The sequence below is a fragment of the Gadus morhua genome, chromosome 23, assembly GCF_902167405.1.
Source record: "Gadus morhua chromosome 23, gadMor3.0, whole genome shotgun sequence".
NCBI classification, from domain to species: domain Eukaryota; kingdom Metazoa; phylum Chordata; class Actinopteri; order Gadiformes; family Gadidae; genus Gadus; species Gadus morhua.
Window position 1 is genome coordinate 20,617,607 of NC_044070.1, and position 20,214 is coordinate 20,637,820.

Consider the following 20,214-nt stretch of genomic DNA (forward strand, 5'->3'; position numbering starts at 1 on the left):
TGTGCGAAATCGGTGAACTACATTGCTTTGGAAAACTTGAATGACACTCACATAGATTTGAAACTTGTTACTTTTACCGAATCCTTCCGGAAGTCGTCTGGCAGAGCTCATGAATAAACATGAGCCAGCAGATTGGTCAGGATCCCCCGAGTTTGAAGAAGGGAAATTACTTTATAAAGTATTTTTTTTATTTTTACCTAAATAAAAAAAGGGATTAACTTCAATTAAAAAGATGGTGGTAAATTGTTTGAAATTATATGTCCTATAAATGCATGATTTTAATTAACATTAAGAAGTAGTCAACTAGTTGGTAAACACTAATACATACACGTCCTATAAATACAGAATTTTAAATAAAAAATAAAAAGATGAAAAGATTCACCATTTTAACAGTAAAGATTCACCACTAATAATAGTAAAGATTCACCTATAATAACAGTAAAGATTCACCACTAATAACAGCAAAGAGTCACCACTAATAATTACAGCAAAGATTCACCACTAATAACAGTAAAGATCCATCACTAACAGTAAAGATTAAACACTAACAACCGTGGAATGGACAGACACACACACACACGCACACGCACACGCACGCACACACACGCACCCCCCCCCCCCCCCCCCCCCGGGTTTGGCCCCGCTCTCAGCTGTTCCGCCCCTGCTCCTCTCCACCGTCCAGCCTCCCTCTCTAATATGGTCCGTGAACATGGCGACCTTCTGCGTGACGCCGCGTCTAAAAACAGACCTGAGGCCAGCCGGTCTACTTTGGGAGCGCTGGCCCTCCGGAGCGACCGCGGGAGACAGGGCCGAGGCCGGGCGACACTCTCCGTCCCGCTGATCCCCGGGAACCTGGACTCATAGTTTCGGTTTTAGTTTGATTCCTTATTGAAGGTGTTGACGATGGACACCATGGATAACCTGGAGAAGCAGCTCATCTGCCCCATCTGCCTGGAAATGTTCACCAAGCCGGTGGTCATACTGCCGTGCCAACACAATCTGTGTCGGAAGTGCGCCAATGATGTTTTCCAGGTAAGCAAACGTCGATTAAAAATAAAGTTTCGCTGCTATTTTAGACCTTTGGTTAAACGCCGTGTGTCTGCAGACCCAGACGCGGGTAGGCCTGCTTGTGTTTACTCTCTCTGATTGTTTGATTTGTCCACACGAGTCCACATCTCCCAAATGGCCGTCGCCCCCCCTCCTGCAGTGTAGACGAACTGAACCCTGCGTCATCCCATAAGACAGACAGACAGACAGACAGACACTTTATTCATCACCTTGGGGAGATTCAGGTATCCAGTAGCTCACAAATTCAGTCGACACTGACAGACAAATTGACAAACAACAAAATGGAACAAACAGTAAAAGTCAGTCAAATAAATAAAAGGTGAGCAATATTGCACATCATTGAAATCACATGTAAAAAAAGAGCAAGAGGGGGATATAAATCAATAAATAATACTCAACTGCACCTTGTCCAGTGTGTGTGTGTGTGTGTGGGGGGGGGGGGGGGGCACTATCCGTGATCTGTGTCATTCGTTTACCGGTGGATTCATTCCCTCAGCGCTTCTGTGGGCCCTCGGCTTGCCTCTTACCTCTTGACCCTTGCCTCTTACCTCTTGACCCTTGACCCTTGCCTCTTGACCCTTGCCTCTTGCCTCTGCCCCAGGCGTCCAACCCCTACCTCCCGACCCGGGCGGGGGCGGTGACGTCGGGGGGCCGCTTCAGGTGCCCGTCGTGCCGGCACGAGGTGGTGCTGGACCGGCACGGGGTCTACGGGCTGCAGAGGAACCTGCTGGTGGAGAACATCATCGACATGTTCAAGCAGGGGTCTACCAGGTGAGGACTCGTGGTCTACCAGGTGAGGCCTCGGGTGATATCAGCTGGTCTACCAGGTGAGGCCTCGGGTGATATCAGCTGGTCTACCAGGTGAGGCCTCAGGTGATATCAGCTGGTCTACCAGGTGAGGCCTCGGGTGATATCAGCTGATCTACCAGGTGAGGCCTCGGGTGATATCAGCTGATCTACCAGGTGAGGCCTCAGGTGATATCAGCTGGTCTACCAGGTGAGGCCTCAGGTGATATCAGCTGGTCTACCAGGTGAGGCCTCAGGTGATATCAGCTGGTCTACCAGGTGAGGATTCGGGTGATATCAGCTGGTCGCCACCTTTAGGCTCTTCTCAGTGGATGGCAGGTGAATACAAGTCATTGCCTTTTATAGAGCTTTTTTCAAAGGAACACAAAGCGCTTTACATAGTGTGTGTGTGTGTGTGTGTGTGTGTGTGTGTGTGTGTGTGTGTGTGTGTGTGTGTGTGTGTGTGTGTGTGTGTGTGTGTGTGTGTGTGTGTGTGTGTGTGTGTGTGTTGCATGTGCTTCCACACAACCTGCCTCTTCCTGTGTGTGTGTGCGTGTGCGACGTGTGTGTGTGTCTGTGTGCCCGCGTGTACATTAGCCAACATCAATAAGATAACATTGTCTATTGTATCAATAATGTGGTTATTAAGTCACAGACCACATTTATTTTCTCTCATCTACTACAGTCATAATGTTAATTACCAATCCTGTGTTGAGGTTTTTGAGTTAAGCGACACCCCGCTATCACATAAGTTACGGGGGTCAGGCTTTGTTTAGGTTTTTCTCCCCCCCCCCCTCCCCCCCTCTCCCTCCCTCCTCCCCCCCTCCCCCTCCCCCCCTCTCCCTCCCCCCTCCCTCTCCAAAGGGCAGCAGGTTGAAGTGGAAGGCGGTCACGTGTCAGTAGGCTCTGCCTGCTCCCTTTCCCAGCCGTGTTTTTAGCACGTAGCATCTCTCTATCAGTGGGCCCCATTCCGGGGCCCCTCTGCCCGGCCGCTCTGAGAGCCGGAAGGACGCTGGAGGCTCTCTGGGTCTCTGATCTACTGTACAGATGTCTCGTGAATGATCGGCTGACCTGTTGTCACCGCGGAACGGCCACTGGAAATTTGAACTGCAGGCTAAGCTTAGCTTTAGCTGTTAGCATCACGTTCACACATACGTCAACAAGCGACAACAAATAAACAAGATAACGAATTATCAGCTTTCCGGCTGTGATGAATTGTTCTGCCGGACATTAGTCCATCCGGAAAAAAAGCCAATTTTTGATGCGTGAAAATAAGATAAAAGGCTGCTTTCCAAATAGCATACTTTTTATTTTTATTTGTAGCATGTACTGCTGCTTCCCTTACAAATGTACCAGTACTGTTACACACAGCATGCATACAATTTGGATACCACAGTTGATGTCTCTGATCAGCACACCTGTAGTGCCACCCATCGACTTCAACCGGCTCCGGGGATGTGACGTCACTTCTGCCGCTGAGGATCGTGGGGCAGAACAGCCTAAAGCAGAGGCCTAAAGTCTTCTGACTGAAAGAATATAGAATATAATATAGAACAACATCCTATAATTTGGGTGTACTCAATTTTCCATAATTTGTATTGGGACACACTGAATCCGTTTCTGGTTTACTCAATAGTACGGCGGTATGGGTAGTGGAACGCCGGGAAAGTCTTGACTGGTATGATTCAGCGACGGTAACGTCACGTGCGTTTTACCCGTTCAGCAGCAGCAAGCCGGAGCCGGAGAAGCGGGAGGAGGCACCGATGTGCGAGGTCCACCCGGAGGAGCGGATCAACATCTACTGCGTGACACACGCCCTGCCCACCTGCTCCATGTGCAAGGTGTTCGGGGCGCACAAGGACTGCGAGGTGGCCCCCCTCACCAGCGTCTACCAGACCCAGAAGGTGAGTCATCTGGAGCCCAGAACCCCAAAGCCTGAACCATGCACCTCCAACCTTGAACCCTTAAACCCCTTGAACCCCCGAACCCTAAACCTCAAACCCCAAACCTTGAACTTGAACCCCGAACTTGAACCCCAAACTTGAACCCCAAACTTGAACCCCGAACTTGAACCCCGAACTTTAACCCCGAATTTTAACCCCGAACTCTGAACCCTGAAGTTGAACCCTGAACCCTGAAACTCGAACCCTGACCCTCCAACCCTGAACCTTAAACCCCACGAGGAAGGCCAGTAAACACCTTCGACCGTCAGTGTTAGAAAAGAGTATTAAGAGTAACAGAGGTTAGATGCAACGTTTGGATACTATCAAAATAACATTAAAAAAACATCGTAATTCACCATTTCACAGCGTGCAAGAATATATCCACACTAAACGGCGTATTGGCCCATATGGCTGAAGGAGAACTCCTCCGGACTCTGGCCGTGTGTTTCCCACCTCCAGGCCGCTGACTGCAGCCTGCCACTCTGAGCACCAACACTTCAGACTAACTCACCGTTTCACAGCGTGTGCCGGTGGCTCCTCCCTCCGTATCGGCGCTCCCTGCTTTATGGCCGCCATATGGCCGAAGGGGAGCGGTGTGTTGTATGCGTGTGCGCTGCGGTGCTTTACGTGCGTTCCGTCCTCCCAGACGGAGCTCAATGACGGGATAGCCATGATCGTCGGCAACAACGACCGGATGCAGGGCATCATCAGCCAGCTGGAGCTGGCCTGCTCCACCATCGAGGTCAGTGTTGTTGGGGTCTCCTCGCTGCACGATGGGCCGTTCTCTTACACAGCGGAGGGGCCCTCGGGGGGTCCTTGAAGACACGCGCACCCCGATCACCTTTCTGCCTACATACACGCACACACGCTCCCTGAACCTGACCGGGTAGCCCCGCCCATCAGCCAATTCTGCCGGCAATATCGAGTTCGCCCCGCATAAGGGTCTGGAGAAGAGCAATACATTTCTTTCTAGGTCGGCTACGTTTCTGCGGGAGCCAATCACCAAGCTGGCTTTTCCCTTTTGGCGCGCTATTGGCTGGTTTAACACAATAACACGACAGGGAAGCGACGGCAAGCAGCCAATCGCGTACAGAGTCAGTTGAACTAGACCCGTTGATCACGCCTCTGGTGCTGAAGAAAACTGACGGCAGCTTCCCCAGACCAACGTGCAATCTACAATTTACCTTGGTCTGGCAATAGCCAGGCTATCAAAGAACTACAATGCTGGGGACTTTTACTTTGTTATGCTGGCGTTACGTGCGTCTTCACACGTCTGCGACAGCGGAGGTCAAAGTGAAAGTCTAAGTGAAGACGGATAAGTAAGATGGACATTTTCTGAGCGTTAAAAGAGGCTTTCTCTGTCTCTCTCGGACACGTGCAGTCGGCTCGTCTTTCCATGTCGCGTTGTGACGTCTGTAGCCCGTACCACACAGCATGCTCTGCTCTTAGCATTCTGTGGCACGCACACAGCGGGGACAATGTCAGCTTGCTGATGATCGGTGGAGACCGCACAGCCCTCTGATTGGTCACACACACACACCACATCGTAGTGGAGAGTGAGGACAAGCGTGATGACGATGATGATGATTGTGATGATGATGATGATGATGATGGTGGAGGCGATTATGACAATGAATGTGATCACACCAGGAGGCACCGAGGCACCCCCTGTTGTGGGACACCCTGTGTGGTTGTGACACCCTCTATGGGTGTCACCCCCTCTCTCCCAGTCGCGCCCAAACAAAAGGTGGTAGGGGACTAGTATTACGTGGATATTCAGAAAACTTGATGGCCAGAGCTGCAACGACGTACGGTCATCACTCTCAGTGACGATGGTGGACCAGGAACCATTCATACAGATTGGCTGTGTGTGTGTGTGTGTGTGTGTGTGTGTGTGTGTGTGTGTGTGTGTGTGTGTGTGTGTGTGTGTGTGTGTGTGTGTGTGTGTGTGTGTGTGTGTGTGTGTGTGTCCGTGCTTTAAAAAAAATAAAACATGTAACCTGACATTTTTATAGCGCTGATCCAAATTCTCTGACACTTAACCTGACAAAGCAACAATAATCAGACCAGAGTGTTCTGCTGTGTGTTCCTGAAAGAATGTGTGAGATTACGTATGCCTGTGTGTGTGCGCCTGTGTGTGTGTTAATATGTGTGCGTTCATGCGTGTGCGTGGGTGTGTATACACATGCCTACAAACAACCTTCCTCTTCTTGTGTGTATGTGTGTTTGTGTGCCTGTCTGTGTGTGTGTATGTGTGAGCCTCCGTGCTTGCGTTCATGCGTGTGCGTGGGTGTATACACACGTGCCTCCCCGCAACCTTCCTCTTCCTGTGTGTGTGTGTGTGTGTGTGTGTGTGTGCGTGTTCTGCGCGTGCGAACCGCAGGAGAACAGCCGGAGGCAGAAGACCCTTATCTGTGAGAAGTTCGACGCGCTGTTCAACGCGCTGGAGGAACGGAAGCAGAGCCTCGGCCAGCGGGTGACGGCCGAGCAGGAGGAGAAGCTGGGCTACATCCGGGGGCTGACCCAGAGGTACGGGGCCCACCTGGAGGCCAGCTGCCGGGCCGTGGAGACGGGGATCACCGCCATGGAGGAGCCGGAGATGGCGCTCTTCCTCCAGGTACCAGCCTCAGGGCTCCACTGGTTCGATTCAGTTCAGTTGTATTTGTATCGCTCTTAATCACAGGTACAGTCTCAAAGGGCTTGACAGGCCGTATATCTATGACATGATTCACACATTCAGCATCGGTGGTCACTGGTCACTGGGAGGGGCTAACAGAAGGGTTCGAATTACGGAGGGGTTTGGGGGGGTCTGACCCCCTCGAATGGGATTCGGACCCCCCCGAAAGGGTCTAAAACGACAGTTTGGGGGGGTACTGAAATACTTGATGTGTTAAAAAAATTACAAGTGTTTGGTTATGTAGTGTTTCTCCGTCTGTGCTCATCATGCAAGGAATAATCTAATGTCATACGATTTCAAACACCCCTTCAGTGGACTGTACCATTTCTGCGCCTTCAGCGTCTTTTGACTTATATTTCACTCGACCATTACTCCAATACGAAACACCGGCGGCACTGGCAGTGATGCCAAATTATGTAAAAAACTATATATTGCGTTATAGTTATTAAATTTAGCGATATAATGTACGTCCTTATTTCCGTTAGGGGAGTAAGCTAATTGATTTCAACGCCAGGAGGAGTGGCGTTATGCCCATGCGTGACATAGTGTTTATGCTCTGCAATCGCCCCTGTAATATGGCCTTGATGGTCACTGTAGGTGTCGGTCCGAAGGAGGCGGCCCATGATGAATGGATATTGTAACGTCAGTGGGGTTGGTTCAGGGTTCACTCGTTGTCAGCCGCGTCAGTTAGCCTGCAGCTCGCCGCTGCCCCTACCTGCAGGTCACGGGAATGAGCAATCATGAAAATGCTCCCATAATCCTATCTTGATTAAGTTGGTGTTGTTTGATTAAGATATCTGTTAGCATGTTTTACTCAATAGTAAAAAAAAAAAAAAAGGGCAGCAGGTTGAAGGTTGAAGTGGAAGGCGGTCACGTGTCAGTAGGCTCTGCCTGCTCCCTTTCCCAGCCGTGTTTTTAGCACGTAGCGTCTCTCTATCAGCGGGCCCCATTCCGGGGGGCCCCTCTGCCCCGCCGCTCTGAGAGCCGGGAGGACGCTGGGCGCTCTCTGGGTCTCTGATCTACGGTACAGATGTCTCGTGAATGATCCAGGCTGACCTGTTGTCACCGCGGCACGGCCACTGGAAATTTGATCTGCAGGCTAAGCTTAGCTTTAGCTGTTAGCATCCCATTCACACATACGTCGACAAGCGACAGTCTTTCTTCTGAATTAGCTACCTGGCAAAGGCATTTTTTACAATTTCAGTAGAATGTAGGCTACACAGCGTGAGTGTGTAGGTATGAATATAGAGGCAGGGCTTTCTAATGAGACCATCGCCCACTGAGTGGAAATTCTGAACCCCCCCCCCCCCCCCCCCCCGAAGCTGGTGGGGTGGGGGGGAAGCTGGTGGGGTACTTCGAACACTGGCCACCAGTGAGGACTGGTCACTGGGAGGGGGCACCAATGAGGACTGGGACAGCTCTGTGTGGTGTAGAAGATGGTTGCGTTGGGGCGAGATACGTGTGGTTAAATGCCGGCAGGGTCTAGACCTCCTGCTCACGAAGGTCTACAGGCAGGCGGCGGACACGGGAATCGAACCCAGGGCTGCCGTCTGGGAATTTTGGTTTTGTTCGTGTTCCTTCATTGTGTTTTCTTACCCTGCGTCTGTCTTTTGTTTCTCTCCAAAGGCGGCGAAACCTCTCCTGAAAAAGTGAGTTTGCGAGCGTTGCACATTTTTTAAAGTCATTCCTGATTGGACGAAGCGTCGGTAGTGAAGTACGGACGCACGCAGTCCCGTAATAACCCCTGGGTTCATGATGTCAGGCTGACAGACGCCGCGAGCACCGCCCACCTGGACAAGGTGGAGCCCGGCTACGAGAACATGGACCACTTCACGGTCAGCTTCAGCAGGGAGCGCCAAGCCCTAAGCGCCATCGACTTCATCCACGGTAGACACACACACTCACCCCTACACGCACGCACGCACGCACGCACGCACGCACGCACGCACTCACTCACTCACTCACTCACTCACTCACGCACGCACGCACGCACGCACGCACGCACGCACGCACGCACGCACGCACGCACGCACGCACGCACGCACGCACGCACGCACGCACGCACGCACGCACGCACGCACACACACACACACACACACACACACACGCGCGCATTCATGCATGCGCACACACACACGCACCCACATCTGTAAACACACACACACGCACACACACACACACACACACACACACACACACACACACACACACACACACACACACACACACACACACATCAAGTCCTTGAAACCCTGTTGACTCTTGTTCCCTCCCCAACCTCCATCACACCTTTCGGACCAACAGACGAGGAAGAAGAGGAAGACGACGAAGAGGGGGTCGACGTGGACCCCGCTGGCAGCCCGGCGGTCGCCATGGCTACGCCATCCCAGCCGATCCCCTCTGCACAGACTGGATCCCTCCCTAGCGCACCCAAGACCGCCTCCACCTCAACGTAGCCGTCGGCTCGTTGGACTCAGGCGGTATCCACGGTTACGAGAAGTGTGTGTGTACCAGGGTGTGGGGTCGGAGTTGGGAGATGTAGTTTTTATGAAAAAGTTTGACTGTTTAACTTGACTAAAATGAGAGACTGTGTCCCCCTGTCTCAGAAGGAGCACGTCTTCAGGATGGACCCCCCCCCTTTGTGTGAAGGCGGGGGTAGAAGGGATTCTGTGATAATGTCCCTCAGCTGAGGTTCTTTGTCATATAAAGTGCCTTCAGAGTGGAGGGTTTGTTAGGTTTTGTTATTTGTAAAGGAGGAAATGTCAGGTCAACACGTGACGCTAATGTGCCTGGCTGAACTTCTTCAACGACAGTGCAATCTTTTAGGGGGCACTCTTTGTTAGGCACTTTTTTGTACACATAAACTGATGTCCTTTTTATCAGTTGGATCCGTTAGCATTAGCACAAGATGGCCGCCTAATTGGCCCACGTTCTCCATGCACCACTGGTGACATTTACCTCCGTTCACGGCTCCGTGCACAGAGCTCGCTAGACACCTTAGTCTCCACATTGGTATGAAGTGGGAACGTCTCCCCTCGGAGAACCCATCTGGCTGTTATCAATCCTTTTTAATTGTCATTGGGCATTCCAACGTAAAGGAAGAATAAACTTTGTTATTCACTAAAGTCGTGTGTTCTGGTTAATGTCTGTTATTTAAAGGTTTGCTTGCTGTGTTCCCATTCGCTTTCACCTCATGTTTAATCGGTGTATGACGTAGGGAATGGACCTCTCTCTCTCTCTCTCTCTCTGTCTCTCTGTCTCTCTGTCTCTGTGTGTGTGTGTGTGTGTCTGTGTAAAGACACTGGCCAAAGCAATATTCTGTTCCTAACATATTTTGTTTTAATTTTGTATGAAAGCTTTACCGCCCAACCACCAGACTTCAATGTAAAACTATCGGCTCATGCTGTCAGGCATCTTAACTGGAGGGAGATGACATCTCCCACTGCGGTGGTCCGTCCCGCTTCCTCCTCCTCCTCCTCCTCCTCCTCTATTGGTATCCTCAACTATTCTATTTTTTTAGCAGAAATCCGGTGGTGAATCCCTTCAACCTAAGGAGGGGCTGAGAGGTGCTTCAGGAGTGAGTCACGGCTGCAGTGTGTCTGTGTGTGTGTGTGTGTGTTTGTCGTCCCAGTGTGTACACACATGAGGACACTGGGTCAGGGATCCACCCAGCATGGCGTTCCCCCCCCCCCCCCCCCCCCCGCTCCATCAATGTTCGGTTCTGCGGGGGGGGGGGGGGGTGCATTAATAATTTGACTGTTGGGGATCAGGAGAGATTAAGGTTTAGAAGAGGGCGGTTGAATGGCCATCACCCAGTCGCATGTGGACTGTATCTCATCTGTTATGTCATCTCGGTCTTATTCACACCCAGCAGTGTGCCATCGTGTTTGTAGATTGAAGAATATAGAATTAAGATCAAAGAATGGAGGACGATACATCTCATTTGATGGAAGGACATTTCTCCATCAATAGTCAGGTCAAAATAAACTAAATCTTATGCGGGAAGAATATGACAAACACATGTGATGAATTGATTTGTTTTCAGTTTATTTTGACATGCTGGTAGATGGATTACTGATTTACCTTTCCCCAAAATTGATGAGCTGAAGTATTTAATGATAGTATCCACAGAGATAGGGAAACGCTGCTTTTCATGTTTTATTAAAAAATATAGATATGACTTTCTGTCAACAACTGGATGCTTGTCTTTTTATTTACAAACTTAAATAACAAATACATTGAAATATTGGTTTAATCAAATGCGATATGTAGTATATTGACCAGGTCACATTTCACTTAAAAGAGAATAATCTTCGTACGCTCCGGTACACCAACAACACAACCGAGGGGGTTTCGAACCTACAACCTGCGTCTCCATCTCCAGCTCTCCTCGCTATCTCCTCACTTTCAGGGTTTCAGGGTAAAAGCTTTCAAATCAATTCTTCAGATTAGAGAACGGTGACACGAAAAAATAATAAAATATAATCGGAGGCGGGCATCCAGCCTTCACTTCCCGAAGAGTTCCATCATGCGTCTGTTGTTCTGCGCCTGCACAGCCAGCTGTTCCGCCCGGGACATCTCCATCATCTCCCGCAGCAGGTGGAAAGTCAGGTCCAGGGAGATCGGCGGGTCCTCGGACCGCCTCGCCCGCTCCATCTCCTCGTCCGGCCGGGTCTCCAGGCCGGCCGTCAGCGCCCTGATGTTCCCAAACTTCCGCTCCAAGAGACGCGACAGCTGGAGGCGCAGAGCCCGGGTATGCAAGGGGTCGGCTCGGCCGGGCAGCATCATCCACGGGGACCCGAGGGACACATAGCTCGGGTCGGCCAGATGGACGGAGTACTCCTCCCCGAGGCGCGTGAGGACGCGCAGGGGCTGCGGTTGCGTGGACTCGGGGTTCGGCGACGCGGGCACGCCTGCGCGCTCGAGAGCCCTACATTCATAGCGCGGGAAGAAGGCAACGAGCAGAATCACGGTGGCGCCAAGGGCATTGAGCGTCATGTCAGGAGAGCGACAGGAATCTGTGAGGAAGAGGTAAAGGTTCACTTGCAGTTGCTGCTAATGAAAGAATCGTGCCCGCTAAGTGCGCGGGAATGTGCCGTTTTACGCATGCACGGTCCTCATCGGGGAATTGGTTGATAATAACAATATGATACAATGGTGAGTAGCGTCTATGGTGTTATCTGGTGGTTGTTTTCTCTTACGAAAGAAGAAAAGTAAAGTCAGGGAAAATGCATCTAATCAGGGAAATCCATCTCAAGTTTTATAAATCGTAATAATAAAGTAAGTTCGCTTATGTAAGGTCCGTATCGTTGAATCTGTGTGACTATCAACCCAAACCCACAAACATCCCTCATTATCCCTTACAATAGATGAACCCAAAGGTTTAAAACTTAAAAGAATGAGTTAAGATGTGAAACGGACGTACCTTAAATGGTGGTGTGAGCTCCAGCCCAGTCGCCTCCGTGCCAGGCAGTATGCGGTGCTGTCCTTTAGAGAACCGAGCCAAGCTTGAGTTCCTCCAGATCAGGAGCCTTATATACCCGGACCAAAGAGCTCAGGAGCCTTATATACCCGGACAAGAAAGCTCAGGAGCTTTATATACCCGGACCAGAGTCACGCTCCGTGCGCCGATCGGTCTGCGCCGGTGCCGATGGGTGGAACTTGAATGGACACCTCTGGGGAAAAAAAGTCCTATAGGTGCTACTATGAGTCAGAGGTGGAGCTGTGAGGGTGCGTCTGTTTACCAGTCTGTCTGTCTGTCTGTCTGTCTGTCTACCTGTCTGTCTGTCTGTCCCTCTGCCTGTCTGTCTGTACGTCTGTCTGTCTGTCTGTCTGTCCCTCTGCCTGTCTGTCTGTACGTCTGTCTTTCTGTATGTCTGTCTCCCCTCTGCCTCTGTGTGTGTGTGTGTGTGTGCGTGCGTGCGTGTGTGCGTGTGTGCGCGTTCGGTGGGTGTGCGTGCGTGTGTGTGCGTGTGTGTGTGTGTGTGCCGCCCCGACACTCGTCCTAATGAAAGGCTGTCCTGACGCATCAGGGCTGAGTGACGGCCGTCCCCCTGCTCAGACCTCCAGAGCACCGCCTCCGCCTCCGCCACTACAGGGGCCTCACCCCCACCCAGCCAGCCTCACCCCCACCCACCCAGCCAGCCTCACCCCCACCCACCCAGCCAGCCTCACCCCCACCCACCCAGCCTCACCCCCACCCACCCAGCCAGCCTCACCCCCACCCGCCCAGCCTCACCCCCACCCACCCAGCCTCACCCCCACCCACAGACCCAGCCTCACCCCCACCCACAAACACAGCCTCACCCCCACCCACCCAGCCTCACCCCCACCCACCCAGCCTCACCCCCACCCACGAACCCAGCCTCACCCCCAGCCACAAAGCCAGCCTCACCCTCCACCCACAGACCCAGCCTCACCCCCACCCACAGACCCAGCCTCACCCCCACCCACAGACCCAGCCTCACCCCCACCCACAAAGCCAGCCTCCCCCAGCCTCACCCTGCCTCACACACTCGAGCCACGCCCCTTCTTTCCAGGGAGTCTGTCTCTGGTGTCAGTCTCCGCCAACCCACTCGTCTCTCTCTCTCTCCATCTCTCTCTCTCTCTCTCTCTCTCTCTCTCTCTCTCTCTCTCTCTCTCTCTCTCTCTCTCTCTCTCTCTCTCTCTCTCTCTCTTCATCTCTGGCTGTCTCTCTCTCTCTCTCTCTCCCTCTCCCTCTCCCTCTCCCTCTCCCTCTCTCTCTCTCTGTCTCTGTTCAAAAAGGAATCCTTTAACGGAGGAATAATCCTTCAAAGGTAAAGCGGGGGTTCCCACTCAGGGGGTCACGCCGTCCGGGCCGGCGAGGAGAATGAGGTTTCCCCGGTGGACTCAGACTCAGAGGAGTGAAATCCTCCCTGAATGTCCTCCCAGCCTGCTCTCACAACACAGTCCACCCAGGAAGACCCAGGGAGGAGACGACAGGCTTATATCCATGTTTAGTATATGCTACACGTGAACCTCCTAAGATGGCAATTGGATTGGTTCGCTAACGCGATTGAGATCTCAAACTCGGGATATTGTTTGACGGTCGTCACGTCACGCTAATAAAAACAAATAAATCGCTAATAAAAACAAATAAATCCCGGCAAAAACTGTTATCTTGTTTATTTTTAGAGGGTTCATGTGTAATATATACTGCAACAATAATTCACCTCAGGCTCTGTGGATCGTGGGGAATAGCCCTATTATAGGCTATTCCCCACTATTCAATTCGCCTTTGGCGAATTATTGTCAATTATCTAGATGTATAGCTCTATTTGTATATCTAGATACAATAGCTCTACGTATATCTAGATTTAACAGCTCTATGTGGTCAGATGTACTAGCTCTATATGCGTACATCAAAAAAAAAAAAAATTATGTGTACATCTAGATATAATAACTATTTCTATATTTACCTATAATAACTCTATTGGTATATCTAGATATAATAGCTCTATGTGTTTATCTAGATATAATAGTTATATGTATATATTTCTAGATATAATAGCTCTAAGTATATGTATATATATAATAGCCTTATGTTTTTTATCTAGATTAAATAGCTATATGTGTACATCTAGATATAATAGCTCTATGTGTTTATCTAGATATAATAGCTGTATGTGTATATCTAGATATAATAGCTATATGTGTATATCTAGATATAATAGCTCTACGTGTTTATCGAGATATAATAGCTTTATGTGTATATCTAAATACAATAACTCTATGTGTATATCTAGATATAATATAGGCAGAGATAATAGATACAATAGTTCTGTTTATTTGGATACACATAGCTCTTGGTTTATATCTAGATATAATAGCCCTACAAAAACGTATATACCTTTTCATCTTTACACACGGTACAGAAGTTGTCATTTTTATCCATTCTTCATAGAACCCAGTTTTCCGCCCGGTTAAAACGTGTTTAATTTCCTGTGTTTTCCGCTCCTCCAGGGGGGAGCTGTCAGCCCCCATCACAGGACCCCACCGGAACACACGCTGCCCGACACGAATAGAAGCCCGCCGCCGCCGCCGACGCCATCGCTCCTGGACTACTGGTGTCGGCTCCTCTTCCCATCACCCCCCCCCCCACCCCACGCCCCGGTACCACCCCCCAGTCCTCCACCATTCAAGTCATCCCAGGAAAGAGATGGGTGAGGCGGGGGTAACTTCTCTGTGACGTAGATCCACAACAGAGCCTTCACGGTGGGTGGGGAGCAGGAGCAGGGAGTCCACCTCAATCGAATGGATTTAAATTAAGTTCAATTCAATCCAATTAATTTCTCTTCAATTCAATTCAAATCAATTCAATTAAATTACACCCACCTCATCTCATCTTCAATCTGCTTATCCGGGGTCGGGCGGCGGGGGCAGCAGCTCTAGCAGGGGGCCCCCAGACTTCCTTTCCCGGGCCACATCGACCAGCTCTGACCGGGGGGGGTCTCGAGGCGTTCCCAGGCCGGTGTGGAGGTCTAATCTCTCCCCCTAGTGCTGGGTCTTCCCCGGGGTCTCCTCCCCACTCCAGGTGCCTGGAACACCTCCCCAGGGGGGCGCCCAGGGGGCATCCTTACCGATTAAATTAAATTAAATTAAATTAAATTAAATTCAGTTCAACTCATTTCCTTTCATTTCCCATCAATTCAATTAATTAAATTGTATTTGTATGGACCGTAATCACAGTTCCACATATCCAACATATTGTATATTTATGACACCCCCTGACCCTAGCCCCCCAAAGGGCACGAATAAATCTCTCAATCAAGGAAGAAATGGGGTGTGGGGGGTCCCTCCCTCCAGGGATGGAGTGCATGGGGCCCATGATTGACGTGCAAAAAATCTTCCAGAAATATTACAATTTAGTTTATTTGTTTTTAGTCACAATTCTCCCGATGCATGATGGGTAAAGCCGCGACCTTTGACACGGGCGCCGTGTCTATCTCCACCGTGGCGTCACCACGACGGCGAGCCGAGACCAATCGGTTGCATCGCTCGACGGCGCCAACGTCAGAGGCGCCGAACAATAACAGCCCGGCGGTTAATTGCGATAACGACGGTTGCCGCGGCAACCTGTTTTGTTTTTTTGCGATGGATCAGTGGACTCACGGCGGCGCGGAGGGAGGGACAGACGCTCGGACAAACACCACCGGGGACAATCAGCCGGAGTTCCCCGGGGGATGCGGCCTGGACCCTGGGTGTGTTCAGCCCCGCTGCCTCGGCCTCTCCTCCTCTCCTCCTCCTCCTCCTCCTCCCTCCTCATCCCCTCCTTCTCTCCCTCTCCCCTCCTCCTCCTCCCCCTCTCCCCTCTTCCCCTCCTCCCCTCCTCCTCCTCTCCTCCTCCTCCTCCTCCCCTCCTCCCCTCCTCTCCTCCTCCCCCACTCCTCTCCCCCTCCCCTCTTCTCCTCCACTCCTCATCCCCTCCCCTCCTCCCCCTCTCCCCCCCCCTAAAGGGGGAGACAAGGCAGTCTTGTCCTGTTTGGGATCAGCCGGTATTCTGATGAACAAAGAGATGGCTGCTGTCTACACACACACACACACACACACACACACACACATGCCAAACACACACACACACACATGCACACACGCACGCACACACAGACTGGCAAGAATGCACGCAAGCATATAGATAAGCACATAGACATACCCACACACACACACACTCAAGCACACACACAAAAAACACATACACAAAGACACACACACATACACACACATAAAAACACACACACATAAACACACACACACATACACACACACACACACACACACACACACACACACACACACACACACACACACACACACACACACACACACACACACACACACACACACACAGGGTCTCTGGGGAGCCCAGCCTGTCCCTGTGAAGATGGAGAGTGAGACTGTGCCTAACATCGGTGTCACCAACATGTTCAATGATGACAAACTGGCACACTGTTGTTCCTCTCTGACCGGTGAGGAGGAAGCCCCGCCCCCCCTCGGTGCTAGCCTGTGTGTGAACTCACGTTGAAGCTCTTTATAGTGAAGCTCGTCCTGTTAAGGGGCTGATTATGGTCCCACGTCACGCAACGCAACGACCACGCGGACGCTTCGACGCAGGCGTGAACCTTTATGGTTCTGCGTCGGTTTTTAGTGAGCGGACCAATCACAGCCCGTTGCTGCTGCGTCGCCTCGAAGGAAGGTTAACATTTTTGGAAGGCGCACGTCTGGCCCTGGCGTTGGACGCAAGGAGGGTCCGCAAAGACGTAAGGGGTCCGTAACCCCCTTGATTTAAGTGAACGTCGGACCATCATCAGCCCTTAAGCTCTGAATGCAAAACAAAGCATAATTAGCGAAGAGGCTAAGAACTGTGCTAACCTAATTGACTAACCTGTACCAACAGGCGTCCTGGAGCAAAACAACTGCTTCTTCATGACCTTTGACCTGAATGATCGAGTCATGAGTCACTTTGGATAAGTGTCGGATAAATAAAGAGTAGTTAAATGGACAATATAAATCCATGATTTGGCAAATGCATACATTATGCTTTAAATAAATGAATCATCAACCTTCATTCAGAAATGCTAGTCTTGAAACAATAAGTGGGACAATCTGTTGTTTAATGCCACCCCTGCATGCTTTATTGTACAATACTTCCCCCTTACAGCTTTGCCTATAAACAGGTTTCAGCCAGTATGGGATTTGTTTGAGTACATCTTTCGGAGACGTTTTTATCCCCTTAAGGACCTGTCAGACTTAAGGTCTGTCCATCTTAACCCACGAGGGACTTAAAACACTGAAACATTGACATCTTTCTTTGTCGTCTTCTCCGAGCTGAGAGCTGTAGTTTCTCCACTGTAGATTATAAAAGGTCACAGCACTGGTCTGACATTAGGAAGCATTTGGAGCATATTTGAAGCATTCAAGCATCAAACACTCTTATTGTGATTATTCCCAGCGTTTGTTTTCTTTCTATCTTGGGAACACGCCCCTCCTTCTCCCTGTCTTTCTGTTGATGCACGGATATAAAGAACCCCCCCCCGCCCCCCGGGATTAGTTAACCAGATGATGGGAAAGCATGAATGGAGAGAGATCTATAAATGGGTTTCTATTCATATATTGTTGCCGGTGGATTTGTAGTGGTGTTATTGTCACGGTTTGACAGCCTGTGAAACCCACTGGTTTAAAACAAGGAACGCTGCCGTAGCTCGAAAAAGACACGACTGTACAGAGAAAAATATTTTAATCGATGACGCTGAAAGAGCAGATATTGTATAATAATCTAGCAAAACTTGGGTGAGAATGCAAATGTAATACAGTACGTTGTCGGATAGTGTTCCAAAATAGATTTGACATGTATATGACATGCAAATAAAAGCCTAGCTTGGAAAATGTGAAACATTAAATAAGTGTATTATCCTGAATCTGAGCCTATTAATTCAATCCGTCCCTCTTTCTATGTGATGAAAGAAGTATTAGGTAATTTATTTGCATAAAGACATTCTTTTGATAGTGTTTTACATACTTTACCAAACCATAATGTGTTTAATACTTCCTTCAAGCTGTTGATGTTCATCTTCACTCTGCGGCAAGCAGCAAGGTGAAAAGATTGCCACGTTGGGAAGAATCTAGGACACAATCATTTCACCAAAACGTCAGCCAATTTCACTACATTTTGAAAACCCCTTTGAGCGCAGCAGTCATCTGAGGGCAATCCAAGAACAATGTTTTTAAATTTCGCAAAACTAAAGCGGAATTCTGCGATATAGGCCACCAAAGTGCGTTGATGTGAAACGCTTCAACTTAATGAAGGGGAAACCGTTTTACACTCTTCGAATTGCCTACAGTTTTTTTTGCTCCTCATGTGATTCGGACGACAACAGGCAAAAGACTTAGACAAACGCTTTTCCGTTCCCAGGTCTTTAGAAGTAACGAGCGACGAATCTCGACAACGCGTGCTCAACTTTGATTCTTCCATTATTCCAATCTCGCTCGGTCTGCGGTGAAGGTAACAAGCAGAACCTCAGCGCGTCGGCCATAGCTTCACTCCTCCTTCATCTGTCCGGCCCTTGTTGTGCACTGTAACAGCTTTGATTCAGAGGTTGATGTGTTTTTATATTAAGCCATGCGGAGGGAAGTGGTCCAGCCAACAAAGAGAAGCAGGCAATCTCATCTTCTGCAACCAAACTTTTAAGAATACAAACATGGCCATCAAAGAAGATTGAAATACCAGTGGTCTTGTTTTAAAGCAGGTGTATGTTTGTAACTGGTTCTACGGTATAAATTTCACTCTCAATCTTGTTGACCTTTTGAACCTTGTTAGCTCGTGTCCACAGTATTCAACGGTACGGTAATGTTTGTTATGCAACAGATGCTAACAAAGAGCCAGTCTTGCTAAGCGAGCCCACATGGTCCGATCACCTTCCTCTTGGGCATTCGGCTCGTGCTAATTACCTGAGTGACATCGCTAACATGCTCTCCGCAAACCGCTGGTCAATTCAATTGGTCTACAAGAGCCAATTCTCCAGGAACGGTCCTCTCTTGTCTCAAAGGTCATAGTTCAAAGGTCACGCTCCACTGAGGGTATTCTAATGCTCTAACCCGGCGATGTGCAATAACACACACCACTTAAGATGGGATTTTCCATCCCATAATAGCTTATATAATAGAGAGCATTTCCTCCGCCACATACACAAGATGGAGCCCAGTGAGGCAAGGCGACGTCTGAGGCTTGAGTGAGCGTCCGTCAGCGAGTAATTAAGGAAACCGAGAGGCAACCTCTGGAAGTTAGGACATGCACATCAGTGAGGTGGAAGAAATACTGGTTTCTATGTTCAAGTGCTTATTGTTTATGGTATTTCCTATTACGACTTAACTTAACCTTCACGTTTAGGGAATTTAACTTACAATGAGTACATTTGACAGAAGGAGGAGAAACAACAATGTATCGCTGTCGATGCAGTCAGGATGTTCATAGAACCAAGTGCAAAGCACTGACAACTAACAGATTTCTTTAGTGGAGATTTCATACTTTTGAATGTCGTTCTCAGAGAGCATATAAAAACATAAGTTAGGTAAAAACATAGGTGAAGGACATTCTTAGGTCTTAGCTAATCGACACGGAACATGGAACATGGAAAACATGGAAAACGTTTAAGAAAGAAAATGGAGATATTGGATTCTGCATCGCACATATCCTGCCTTCACATACCTCCCCTGAAACATCTCTCATCTCAACCCCGCTGGCCCGGGGGATGAAATGTGTGTGTGTGTGTGTGTGTGTGTGTGTGTGTGTGTGTGTGTGTGTGTGTGTGTGTGTGTGTGTGTGTGTGTGTGTGTGTGTGTGTGTGTGTGTGTGTGTGTTCAGATGCACGTGCGTGTGTGTGTGTGTGTGTGTGTGTGTGTGTGTGTTTGTGTGTGTACGTGTTTAGATGCATGCCTGTGTGTGTGTGTGTGTGTGTGTGTGTGTGTGTGTGTGTGTGTGTGTGTGTGTGTGTGTGTGTGTGTGTGTGTGTGTGGTGGGGTATGTGTGTTTGCGGTTTAATTTAAGTGAATGGTCAGGATTTATGAATGGGCCTGGAGACCTGGGATAAATCTAGTGAACCGGCCGTATAAAAGTAATGTAATCAGCCAGGCAGCATCAGACACTGTCGTCACACATCAAACCAGAGCGCATCACCAAACACTGCGCTGCTCCATATCTATATACACACACATATATATATAGAG

At 49.6% G+C, this 20,214-nt stretch overlaps 2 protein-coding genes and 1 long non-coding RNA gene across 8 annotated transcripts in view; 1 reads left to right on the forward strand and 2 right to left on the reverse strand.

Annotated features, from left to right (window-relative positions):
• The window catches only part of LOC115537751 (uncharacterized), a 4,085-nt gene extending 3,209 nt beyond the window's left edge, over positions 1 to 876 (reverse strand). Inside the window, exons 1-2 of one of the 3 annotated variants that reach the window (XR_003974852.1) lie at positions 749 to 876; positions 1 to 197 (exon numbers count right to left, since the gene is read on the reverse strand). The exon at positions 1 to 197 is cut by the window's left edge and continues 1,283 nt beyond it. This is a non-coding gene — a long non-coding RNA (uncharacterized LOC115537751). Of the gene's footprint in view, positions 608 to 748 lie in introns of those variants that run through there. The other 2 variants (XR_003974851.1, XR_003974850.1) reach the window with 2 other exon arrangements.
• On the forward strand, positions 719 to 9,599 carry LOC115537731 (tripartite motif-containing protein 55). 4 transcript variants are annotated; one of them, XM_030349784.1, is made up of 8 exons: positions 720 to 1,032; positions 1,670 to 1,839; positions 3,581 to 3,758; positions 4,444 to 4,539; positions 6,181 to 6,414; positions 8,101 to 8,123; positions 8,237 to 8,361; positions 8,779 to 9,599. In XM_030349784.1, the coding sequence occupies exons 1-8, from the start codon at positions 904 to 906 to the stop codon at positions 8,928 to 8,930; spliced, it is 1,107 nt and encodes a 368-aa protein (XP_030205644.1). In that variant the 5' UTR covers positions 720 to 903; the 3' UTR covers positions 8,931 to 9,599. The 4 variants fall into 4 exon arrangements, with proteins under 4 accessions (XP_030205646.1, XP_030205644.1, XP_030205645.1 ...); XM_030349783.1 differs by having other exon boundaries at positions 721 to 1,032; positions 3,578 to 3,758; XM_030349786.1 differs by lacking the exon at positions 4,444 to 4,539 and having other exon boundaries at positions 719 to 1,032.
• Positions 9,600 to 10,669: 1,070 nt separating this feature from the next.
• On the reverse strand, positions 10,670 to 12,154 carry LOC115537741 (corticoliberin). The gene is made up of 2 exons (XM_030349798.1): positions 11,900 to 12,154; positions 10,670 to 11,492 (listed from the first exon to the last, which is right to left on the reverse strand). Exon 2 carries the CDS (start codon positions 11,470 to 11,472, stop codon positions 10,981 to 10,983), a length of 492 nt encoding a protein of 163 aa, XP_030205658.1. The 5' UTR covers positions 11,473 to 11,492; positions 11,900 to 12,154; the 3' UTR covers positions 10,670 to 10,980.
• Between the last annotated feature and the right edge of the window lie 8,060 nt (positions 12,155 to 20,214).